Source organism: Triticum urartu, chromosome 2A (genome assembly GCF_056163025.1).
Source record: "Triticum urartu cultivar PI428250 chromosome 2A, HENAU_Tu73, whole genome shotgun sequence".
Classification (NCBI taxonomy): domain Eukaryota; kingdom Viridiplantae; phylum Streptophyta; class Magnoliopsida; order Poales; family Poaceae; genus Triticum; species Triticum urartu.
Window position 1 is genome coordinate 696,207,501 of NC_141874.1, and position 12,493 is coordinate 696,219,993.

At 45.7% G+C, this 12,493-nt stretch overlaps 1 protein-coding gene across 1 annotated transcript; it reads left to right on the top strand.

Annotated features, from left to right (window-relative positions):
- Positions 1–10,424: 10,424 nt before the first annotated feature.
- On the top strand, positions 10,425–11,499 carry LOC147986870 (uncharacterized). Its single transcript, XM_087540183.1, has one exon. It carries the CDS (start codon positions 10,654–10,656, stop codon positions 11,221–11,223), a length of 570 nt encoding a protein of 189 aa, XP_087396309.1. The 5' UTR covers positions 10,425–10,653; the 3' UTR covers positions 11,224–11,499.
- Positions 11,500–12,493: the final 994 nt, after the last annotated feature.

The window sequence follows — 12,493 nt, forward strand, 5'->3', positions numbered from 1 at the left end:
CAGCAGTGAGAGGTCGCGTCCACTCTGGCCCGACATGAATGCATCACTGACGCTCTGGAGCGGTGCTGACCATTTCAGGCGGGAAGCGTGCGCATGCGCGGGAGGAGGTTTGGGTGGGCTAGGGCAGTCAGAAGCGGACGTGGCAGCGGTCTGGACGCTCACAACCCCCACCCCCACCCCCACACTTTGTCTCTGATTTGCGGGGAAAAGTGTGTCCGGGACGCCGACCGGGCCGATACAGGCTCGCGTAGGATGTCAAAACACATCCCGACCGCGTGGTCCGGACATATGCGGGTGGTTTGAGGGTCCACATTGGAGATGCCATTATATACTCCTATAAAAGATGTTGGAGTACCTATCCTCCTGGGCTGCTCGATGGCGAAGAGAGGCTTCTGGGAGTCGGTTGCTAGGTAGCTTGCGGCGGGAGCCTCTCGCGGTGTCGCCAAGCCGTCCTCTACCCTGACGGCTCAGACCCGGGGGACCCGGCCGGAGAGTCCATGACGGGTGGACCGAGAGCACACCCAGGTATAGTCAACGCGTGCCCATGGTGGGTGGGCCAAAGGAGGGTCCGGGCCAGCCTTATGTGTTGAACTTCAGCGTGACCCCACCCGCACGCGAGAGCCTGACCGGACCCGCATGTCGGTGTCTTTGCCCGCGTAGGCTGGTTCAGTCGCTACAGTCAGCGCATGCTACTTGTGAGCTGGGTTAGGATTTCCCCGAAGAGGAGAGGATGATGCAGTACAATACAGATAAGTATTTCCCTCAGCTATGAAACCAAGGTTATCAATCTAGTAGGAGAACCAAGCAACACTATGTAAACAATATCTGCACACAAACAACAAATACTTGCAACCCAAAGCGTAGAGAGGTTGTCAATCCCTCAACGGTTATGAGCAAGATTAGAACATAGAGTTTTTGATAGATAGATCTGACAAAAATACAAAAGAAAAGAAATAAAAGAAAATTGTAGCAAGGTATTTTTGGTTATAATATATGATAAAAAAATAGACCCCGGAGCCATAGTTTTCACTAGAGGCTTCTCTCAGAAAAATAGCATACGATGGGTAGACAAATTACTGTTGGACAATTGACAAAAAAGCAAATAATTATGACGATATCCAAGGCAATGGTCATGTATATAGGCATCACCTCCGAGACAAGTAGACTGAAACGATTCTGCATCTACTACTATTACTCCTCACATCAACCGCTATCCAGCATATGCATCTAGTGTAGTAAGTTCATGAAAGAATGGAGCAACGCCTTAAACAAGATGACATGGTGTAGACAAGATAAACTCATGGATGAAATAAATCCCATCTTGGTACCCTTAATAGCAATGATACATGCATGTCATGTCTTTTCCTATCACTGAGATTAAGCACCGCGAGATCGAACCCATCACAAAACACCCCTTCCCATGGCAAGATAAATCAATCTAGTTGGCCAAGCTAAACCAATAAATCGAAGGAGAAATACGAGGCTATAACAATCATGCATAAAAGATTACAAAGAAAACTCAAATAATATTCATGGATAGATCTGATCATAAACTCACAATTCATCGGATCCCAACAAGCACACAGCAAAAAGTCATTACATCAAATAGATCTCGAAAAACACTAAGGAGAACATTGTATTGTAGATCAAAAAGAGAGAAGAAACCATCTAGCTACTAACTATGAACCCATAGGTCTGTGGTAAACTACTCACGTGTAACGCCCCGAGACCGATGTGCCAGATGTCGTCCAGTTATTCGCTGTTGTTGCCTTGTCATTGCTTGCGTGTCATGCATTGCATATCATGTCATCATGTGCATTTCATTTGCATACATGTTCGTCTCATGCATCCGAGCATTTTTTCCCGTTGTCCGTTTTGCAATCCGGCGCTCCAATCTCCTCCGGTGGTCATTTCTACCTTCTTCTCATGTGTGGGGGTTAAACATTTACGGATTGGACTGAGACTTGCCAAGCGGTCTTGGTTTACTACCGGTAGACCGCCTGTCAAGTTTCGTACCATTTGGACTTCGTTTGATGCTCCAACGGTTAACCGAGGGACCGAAAAGGCCTCATGTGTGTTGCAGCCCAACACCATTCCAATTTGTCCCAAAACCCACCAAAACCCTCTCCATCATCTCGGTCGTTCGATCACGATCGCGTGGCCGAAAACCGCACCTCGTTTGGACTCTCCTAGCTCCCTCTATCTATATATATGTGACCCCCTCCGAAATTCGCGCAGATGAAACCCTAAAACTCCTCCGCGCGCCGCCGGACATTTCGTCCCGCGCCGCCGGACATGTCCGGCCACGCCCTCCACCTCACCCGGGCCAATCGGCGGCCGCCACGTCAGCTCCGCCGCCCCTCTCCTCCACTCGCGCCCCACCACCTGGCCTCCGGCCTCCTCCCCGCCGCGCGGCCCGCGGGGCCCAGATCCGGCCCGCGCGGGCCCGGTTGCCGCCGCCGCCGTCCGCAGGCACTTGCACGCGCCGCCGCCACCTGCTCGCCGCCCGCCACCGCGCCGGCCCCTCCTTCCTCGCCGGTGCCTCGCCGGCCGACTCCACCGCGCCGCCCCGCTCGCCCCTGGCCACCGCCGCCTACGCACGCCGCCGCGCGCCTTGCCTCGCCGCAGCGGCCGGCTGCCCACACCGCGCCCGGGAGCTCCGGCGAGCGCCCCCGACTTCCCCGGCGCTGCCCCGCGCCTCCCTGCCATCTCCCTCATCTCCGGCGGCTCCTCCGGTGACTTTTCCGGTGATTCTCGAAGGACGTGCACGAACCCTAGATCTGAGATGTGAGAGAGGTTGACTTTTTCCCTAAGTCCCCGAAATTTCCATGTTTCATATGCTCATCTTCATCATGCCGTAACTTTGCATCCGTAGGTCCGTTTTGGGCATATAGCATATCAAAATGTTCATCTCAAAGAGTACATCATTTCATCTCATTGCATCATTTTCATTTAAGTTCATCTTGATGCTTGAAATGTCGTTGTAAGGGAGCTAATTGAGTTAATTGTCAGATCTGCTGCTCCAATTAGCTATTTGTCATTTTTGCCATGATTAATGTGTGCATGATATGCCCCTGAGCTCTACATGAGTTTTATTATATGTTTTTCCATCTATCTAGAGGTGCAATCCTTGTATTTTTGTGATGTGTGTGGTGACTAGCACAAGCTTGCATAGTGGAGCATTTGTTAATGCTGATTTCAGGGACTTAGCATTTCCACTAAGTCCTTGATCTGTTTATTTCAATATGCCATATGTTCATGTTGTTTCCTAGTGACCCGTGCCTCTTTTGAGGATGATCAGTAAGGATGTTTTGTTAATCTTGTAGTGCTCTATCCATCCATGTCTTTGTTTGCAATTATGGAGCACCCTAGCTTGAGTCAATCGAGCTCTACTTTTGCTATTTCGTGAATCTGGGCAGATTGTCTACTTGTTAGCGATTTTGCCGATGATGTTGTAGTTGATCCGTGCATGCTATGCTATTGTTCTTGCCATGTCTAGCTTGTATTTTGTGTATTCTTGATGGGTGTATGCTTATATTATCATGACCTGCTCTGTAGTCAGTGCATCGAGCTCGTAAACATGCCTACTTGATATTTGATTTGCATGCTCCAGTTTTTCTCTAAGTCTGAGAGTCTGATTATGTTTTTGCCATGTTCACATGCTTACAATTGTATTTTCTGATCCCTTTTGGCTCAAGGTCACTAAGGGACTTTTGTTAAGCTCTTTGAGTAGCTCCATGCCATGCTTTACTTTGCCATGTTCAGGTCCTGTAGCATATAGTTTTCATGCTCCAAAGTGGGCTACCTGATCTGAAATTCCAGACAAGTGTTAATTTCACCAAGTCTGAAATCTGTTTACCAAATGCAGTTTTGCCATGCTTGTTTGAACCTGTTAATGGATGAATTGGCCATAGCTCAGTGCTAGTCTTTTGTTAAACAACATGTATGGATTCCTGCCATGTATTTTGATGCCATGTTTGGGTGCTGTAGCATGTTCTTCTTGTTGCATTTAGATGGCTACGTGCTGTATATCGCAGACCGGTGCCATATTTGAATTGCTTGCCATTTCCAAACCGTAACTCCGATTCCGGTGATCTTTATATCGTTTTCAAGCGATTTCACCTCATCTTTCCAGTGGCACACTTGGATTTCCAATTTGAGGCCAGGTTTATGCATTCCCTTGCAAATCATGCATATGCATCGCATACCGCATCTCGCATATCATACCATGTCCATGTGTTGGTTGTTTACTATGTTGTGTGCTTCTTTCCGGTGTTTACTTCTTCGGGTTGGTTCCGGTAACGTCGCGTTTGTGAGGACCCGTTCGTCTACGTCCGTTTGTCTTCTTCATGGACTCGTTCTTCTTCCTTGCGGGATCTCAGGCAAGATGATCATACCCTCGAAATCACTTCTATCTTTGCTTGCTTAGTTGCTCGCTCTTTTGCTATGCCCATGCTACGATACCTACCACTTGCTTATCATGCCTCCCATATTGTTGAACCAAGCCTCTAACCCACCTTGTCCTAGCAAACCGTTGTTTGGCTATGTTACCGCTTTGCTCAGCCCCTCTTATAGCGTTGTTAGTTGCAGGTGAAGATTGAAGTTTGTTCCTTGTTGGAACATGTTTACTTGTTGGGATATCACAATATATCTTATTTAATTAATGCATCTATATACTTGGTAAAGGGTGGAAGGCTCGGCCTTATGCCTGGTGTTTTGTTCCACTCTTGCCGCCCTAGTTTCCGTCATATCGGTGTTATGTTCCCGGATTTTGCGTTCCTTACGCGGTTGGGTTATAATGGGAACCCCTTGACAGTTCGCTTTGAATAAAACTCCTCCAGCAAGGCCCAACATTGGTTTTACCATTTGCCACCTAGCCTCTTTTTCCCTTGGGTTAGGCCAGCCCAAGGGTCATCTTTATTTTAAACCCCCGGGCCAGTGCTCCTCTGAGTGTTGGTCCAACCCAGAGCACCGTGCAGGGCCATCCCTTGGCAACTTGGGTTACGTCGGCTCCTGTACGCTTAGCTTATCCGGTGTGCCCTGAGAACGAGATATGTGCAGCTCCTATCGGGATTTGTTGGCACATCGGGTGGTCTTGCTGGACTTGTTTTACCATTGTCGAGGATGTCTTGTAGTACCGGGATACCAAGTCTGATCGGAATGTCTCGGGAGGAGGTCTATTCCTTCGTTGACCGTGAGAGCTTGTCATGGGCTAAGTTGGGACACCCCTGCAGGGATTTGAACTTTCAAAAGCCGTGCCCGCGGTTATGGGTAGATGGGAATTTGTTAATGTCCGGTTGTAGATAACTTGAACCTTAACTTAATTAAAATGAATCAACTGCGTGTGTAACCGTGATGGTCTCTTTCCGGCGGAGTCCGGGAAGTGAACACGGTGTTGGAGTTATGCTTGACGTAGGTTGTTCTAGGATCACTTCTTGATCATAGATTCTCGAAACGTGCTTTGCCTTCTCTTCTCGCTCTCATTTGCGTATGTTAGACACCATATATGCTAGTTGCTTGCTGCAGCTCCACCTCATACCTTTTACCTTACCCATAAGCTTAAATAGTCTTGATTGCGAGGGTGCGAGATTGCTGAGTCCCCGTGACTCACAGATACTTCCAAAACCAGTTTGCAGGTGCCGTTGAACCGAGCAGGTGACGCAACCAAGCTCAGGAGGAGCTCGATGAAGATCTTGTCCCTTGTGTTGTTTCGTTCTAGCTGATCAGTAGTGGAGCCCAGTTGGGGTCGATCGGGGACCTTTGTCGCATTTGCGGTTCTTCTTTTATTTTGGTTCCGTAGTCGGACCCTGATTGTATTTGGATGTTGTAATGCTTTATTTTATTCATGTAGTTGTTTGAAGTGGCGATTGTAAGCCAACTATGTATCTTTTCCCCTATTGTATTACATGGGTTGTTTGCGAAGATTACCTCACTTGCGACATTGCTTTCAATGCGGTTATGCCTCTAAGTCGTGCTTCGACATGTGGGAGATATAGCCGCATCGAGGGCGTTACATCACGCATTACCGGAGGGGCAGCAAGGATGATGAAAAACCCCTCCATGATCGTTTCCACCTCCGGCAGAGTGTCGGAGACGGCCTCTAGATTAGATCTCGTGGTTCTGAAACTTGCAGCGGCGGAAAAAGTATTTCGTGGACTCCCTGGTGGGTTTTGGGATTTTAGAGTATTTATAGAGGCGGAGGTAGGTCAAACGGAGGCTTGTGGGCCCCACTACCCATCAGGGCGCACCAGAGGCCCTGGTGCTTAGTGGGCCACTCCTCATCTTCTCGTGGCCTCCAGAAGCTTCCAGGGTCTCTTATTGTTAGAAAAAAATCTTCAAAAAGTTTCGTGGCATTTGGAATTTGTTTGATACTAATATTCTGCAAAGTCAAAAACAAGCAACAAAACAACAACTGACACTGGACACTAAGTTAATAGGTTAGTCCCCAAAAAATGATATAAAGTTACTTGTAAATGTATATAAAACATCCAAGATTGATAATATAATAGCATGAATCAATAAAAAATTATAGATACATTGGAGACACATCAGCACATGCGATGCACCCGCTTGCGCCGACTGTAGCAATGCACACGCCCTCTGGCCGGTGGACTGTGGGTGCGTGCCCAGGGTCACCATCATTGGGCGCGGACACATGAACGAGATGAGAAAGACAACACACTTTGGGTCTTTGGCCCTCCTCCAAGCACGTCAGTGACTCTTCGATTTGCTTCTTCACCTCATGGGGTATGAGATTCTTATCCCCTTGTTGCATCCTCTCGCACACATGCAATTCTGTTGTTTTGTGTATGGAGTATGGACCCTAGAGTTGTGTGGAGCAGTTCGTATCATGATGGAATTCTGCTGTCAAGGTCGCCATATCGAATGAATCAAAGGATAGCATGACAATTGCCGACGTTATACACAGCCACCGTCATTCGTCATGTGTCCTCCCTCTCATGTCTCTTGCATGGTAGGGATGTAAATAGCAAATAAACGGTGCCCACAAGTCCCATTTAGTTAGTTTTAGCTAGCTCGATAGCTCATTTCCCCCGAAAAAGAAACTTTATTGAATCGTTAGATCATAAGCAGGCTTAAACGGGACCTGGTTTACATCCCTATTGCACGGACAGAATGACCTGGGCAGTAGATCATACGACTAGCAGTGGATATAGTGGTGTTAGAGCAAAACGAGTTGATTGAGGGAGTCTGGAATGGCGTTCTGTGGAGTGTCGTCATGAGAATGGCGAAGCTGATTGAGTTATAATACTCTCGATGCTACCTGTAAAGAACACATGTAATTTTGTTTGAGAGCCAATCATGGGTGCACTGCCAATTTAATAATATAGGCAAATCTAGTGTGATTCAACGTAATATGGTAATATAGCTAAATTTGCCTAACATGCATCTTTCTTCAAGTTGCTCTTGCACGAATCTTTTGGGAGTAAATTTGTGAGCTTCAGATCCCGAAATCTAAATTCTTCTAGAACTATGTATCTCATAGCTAGAGTGGAATTGTTCATGAGATGTGTGTATCCACTTGAGACTTGAGAGCGAAATTTCCAATCTTAAAAAGCTCAACTTTTGTCATCAGCATCTTACAACTGTAAGTGTATATTTTGTTTATATTTCTATGCCAATACTGTTATTTGGATTTTTTTTATTTCCTTTGAAGTAACTATACCTTTTTGGTGCTATTATGCCGAACTTTCTTGGACTATTGAAGGTCTTCAGTAACACTATGTTTTGTCCAGAAGGCCAGCCACACCATCCCTGTGCATAATGCAGAGCAGCTTGCAGTTTTTTAGAATGTGCTTCTTGAATAATTTGTGAAGAGGTTAGTATTTCAGCGCAATATGTTCATCTGTGCATTATCATGACGCTCACTCCAACGTGAAGATGCGCTTTTGCAAAATGGTGAAGTATATGCATTGTGAAAGGATAAGATGATGCATCACGGTTGATCTTTGCTTGAACAAATGGACCTTTAATAGTGTTTTAGTTGATACATAATCAAGAAACTTCCCTATTCTTAAACATAAAGAGTTTAGTGTTCAGATTGTCATGGACATCAATAATTCTATACATGTTAACTGGATTAACTCCTTTTATAAACATTATTCAGTTTTATCTAGGCATGTTTCCAAACACTTTAGCTTTTATGCCAAAGTGTGGAGCATGAAGACAACATACTCATGGACGCAGGCTAGCGGTAGTTGAAGGCAAAAGAGGTGGCGCCAAACATCACGGAGAGGCAGCACGCTCGAGCCAATGAAGAGCTCCAAGACAGTGGTGCAGGGAATCAAGGAAAACACATTAAGGGGCTGTTTGGATTGTGACTATCTTTGCCCTATATTGTCACATTATTTTTTGCCACACTTGAGACATTTGTCTTACTTGAGTTGTTCAAATTGCTAGCCACACTTTGTCTTGCCTAAAGGAATTTTATCACATTTTTTGTGTCTATGACATGTGGGGTTCACTGTTCATTAGAAAAATTATTGCCATAGTTGTGGCTAAAGCCAAACACCCACCTAACTTGGTCAACTTGGCTAAGATGAGGTGTGGTAAGAGTAAATTGCTCAAAACCACCACATTTGTGGCTAGAGTACTCCAAAATCACCGTTTTCAAAAATCACAAAAGACCACCACTTCCGCGCCAAGTGAATAACAAAATGCACTAATTCGAAACTGAGTCGTGTCTAACAACGGAACTGACGAGTGGGGCCTGTTTGTTGGGTTGATCTGGCGAGTGGAACCACAAATGAAGTTTGACCTCCTTGTGGTTCCCGAAGGCACCCACATATGTCCTCCCAAATATTGATGGTCATACAACTAGATGATACCCCGTGCATTGCTGCGGTAACTTTGTGAAAAATGCATAAATAGTTGCTAAAAAAATAACTAAATCTAATGAAAAGAAAATATAAGCTTGAAAAATCAATAAAATAAACTTTTGTATTACTGTTAAAAATATCACTTCGAACAAAATGTGAATGATGACTAAGATGCATGTATGATGCGATAATGTTACATGCATAGCCTAATGCAAAAATAATTGTAATTTATAAGTTCGCTTATGTGGCAGATTTTGCATGGCTTAGTGGGAGAGAAGACTTAAATGCACGGTCTTAGTGGGACGTTCGTATATGTGGCAGATTTTGCATGACTTAATGGGAGAGAGGACTTAAATGTCTGGCCATAGTGGGGACGTTGAGGTGAACACTTTGCATGTTGAGAGAACACTTTGCATGATTTTAAAACTCCAATCACAATTGATAAATTTCTCCAACTTCTAAATTTGTGGGAGGCCATTTAGGAGGTCCAAATTGACCATGATCATGCTGACATGTGGAAATGGTCCCTCGAGTCATCTGGTCGTTTCTCCTCTAAGTTGGCATACATGTCTTTCTTTGAGGGGCTTCCTGTTTGCACCTTGGCCAATGCTATTTGGAAATCTTGGGCCCCCCTTCGTTGCAAAATTTTCATTTGGTTGGCTGCCCGTAAGAGGATTTGGACTGCAGATCGATGTGCGAAACATGGGCTTCCACATAATGACTCATGTGTTTTCTGCCACAACCATTTTGAAGACGTTGATCACCTTCTTACTGGTTGTGTGGTCGTTAATATCCTTTGGAACAGTCTTAAACTGGCTCGGTCTTTTGGTTGTGGTTTCTTCAATCGGCAGTACCTTCTTTGAATGGTGGACCTTGGCAAGGGATGGTGTCTTGGCGCAAGACAAGAAGAGGCTCAATTCTGCTATCATGTTGGTCGCTTGGTCCGTTTGGAAAGAGCGTAATAAGAGAGTGTTTGAGGACAAGTCGGTCCCGATGGACGCCTTGGTGAACCTCATCAAGGGTAATGCTTTTGAATGGTTTAAGGCAGGGGCTAGGTGCTTTGGATCCTTGTTTGTATAACTCTGTGTTGCCCCTTGTCTTCATCTTGTTTTGGTCGCTTTTCTATATGTTGCTTAGGACCTGGTACTTGTTTCTTTTTCTTCTATAATGATCACATGCAGTTCTCCTGCATGGTTCGAAAAAAAAAGAATTGAGACCAACTTCTTAAGAATGTAAGAATACCAATACGGTAGATGAGCTCTCCCTTGATAAGACCACTACTTTCAAAATAGTCCGTCAAGTGTATGAAATCCCATCATATGATGGGACAAAGATGAAAGTTTACACCCGGAAATATGTTCCATTCATTAAAAGAGCACATAATTGTTCAAGATACTCCGTATTACTTTCGAGAGAAATGTATGTATCCCATTTTTCGGTACTGGTATATTTTGTTGAATTGTCTTATTTTTTGGTACCAAAGTAGAGGTTCAATTTATTTTTTACAATAAGTAGTTCATCTTGAATTTGTTTTGAGGAAAACGTGTAAATTCACTTTTTTTAGGCGACGCGGCAAACCACGGGCTCCAATCCGAGCTCGATTTCGACTCCCACTCGTCGTCATCGACCGGAGCCGAAAAAGAAGGGAATTAAGCTTGGCCTTTATAATACCCAGACAACATCTGTTCCAGCACCCCGCAAATTGGAAGCCTAAATTCTCCCCTAAATTTCTCGGCGAGGTCGGTTAGTCGAGGCGAATCGCGGGAGGTCGACGGCCGGTGAGGAAGTTTCGGCCAAGCAGCGCGCCACCAGACGCATGGCGGTCAAGGCAGCTGTGACCGCCGGCGATGGGTGTGTGCTGAAGCATGGTCAAGATCTGAAGGAGAAGAACGGGACCAAAAGGAAAACAGAGGAGGCGCCGGAAGGCGACGAATCTCCACTGAAGGTCTGCTCCATCAGAAGGAAAGCAGCCGGGATCGACTGCTCTGAGCTTGAGCAGGGAGCAACACCGGCGGCGGCGGCGAGAAAGATGACGAGGCTGCCGCAGGAGGAGGTGAATTCCATCCTCGCCGAGGAGATGGACGACGACCGTCTCCCTCCCGAGTACAAGGCCCTGAAGCGCCACAACCCTGACCTGATTCCTTCGCCGGAAGAGGAGATGGACGAGGACGTGGTGAGCTTCTACGACGTCGTGCGCGAGTTCTACGAGATTGGAGAGGATTTCAGGGAGTTCCAGGCCTGGGTCCGCGCCGAGTACGCCAAGAACGGCTACGTCGAGGTGGATGATGAGTACCTGCGCCATCAGAAGGAGATGGAAGCAATGAACGAAGAAGCACGCAAGGAGGCACTCAAAGGCTTCGATTTTTCAGGCTTGCTCGACTTGTAACTTGGTGCAGCATCAGCACCAGTCTGTGATGATTGTAGATAGATTTCACTCTTTCTCCGGTACTATCATCCATCGACTGTATTATTAGGCAACCAATGTAATAAGAATTCACTTTGTCGAGCAATCGGTTCTCTTCTTACATTGCCAAAAGGGCGTTTTGTTTCAAATTCAGGAGTGTTCCTTCTGATGCGTATCATGTGTACTATCCGGCCAAATTAGCCTCTCTGTCTAATGTTGTGTAAAGACCTGGATGTATCAGGTTCCCCAACCTTTATATGACTCTGTTCAGCTTCACACTCATGCTTTCTCGCTTGCAGTGACTGGCCTGTTCATACTAACTAGTACTCTCTCCGTTCGGAATTACTTGTCTCGGATATGGATGTATCTAGAACTAAAATACATCTAGATACATCCATTTCTGCGACAAGTAATTCCGAACGGAGGGAGTAACAATCATGATACCTGTGATGATTTTAGATCGATCTCAGTCTCTTCAGTCTCATCCATCGACTGTATTTATGACTGTAGTAAGCTAAGCACCAGCAAACGTCTTGTGTAATAAACAAGAACTCACTTTGTTTGCCATGAGCATCCGGCTCCCGTTCTTACACATTGGTTGTATTGCCGAAACTGGAGTTCTTGTGCTCTCGATCACCTCATTTATCTGTCACGTTTGTGAGAGGTATGAGAGGATGCAAAGTTTCAGACTTTCCACTTTCTATTTTACAAACTCGTTTTTATATTTTTGCTATGAAAACGAAACTTTCCACAATGTTCAGCTTCAGTACAACAATGTGGTTAGGGGCATACAAATCAAACGTCGCAATGTAATGACATCTTCAGAAACTTGCCATACTGTGTTGAACTGTTGTCGACAGATCTTGCAAGCTTTCTGTATTATTTGATTGCTTTTATACAGCTTTTGGTATTCAAATGAAAGGAAGTCTAGTGGTCCTGTTGTTAAGCTCATAGGAGCAAAGGGGGGCGACAACGGCACTTGTTTTTGAGTTTGCTATTTCAAGAAAACGTTCGTGCGAACATGCAAAGAACCAAATGATAGAGAGAACGGCAACTCAGATTCGCCATGTTGGGAGCCTCCTTATCCATATGGCGGCCTCCATAATCTGCTACCGGCACGCCAACCAAACTGGCTGAACAAAACTCGTGCACCCGTTTCCAGACGGTTGCACCCAGAGGCGAGTCTTTGTGTGTGTCAGTGTGTCTTCGCAATGGAGACATCATTAATAGTCAACATCCACTGAAACATATC

What these genes read in the sequence shown, in the direction of transcription:
- LOC147986870 (XM_087540183.1), top strand. Translation starts at nt 10,654, where the DNA reads ATGGCGGTCAAGGCAGCTGTGACCGCCGGCGATGGGTGTGTGCTGAAG.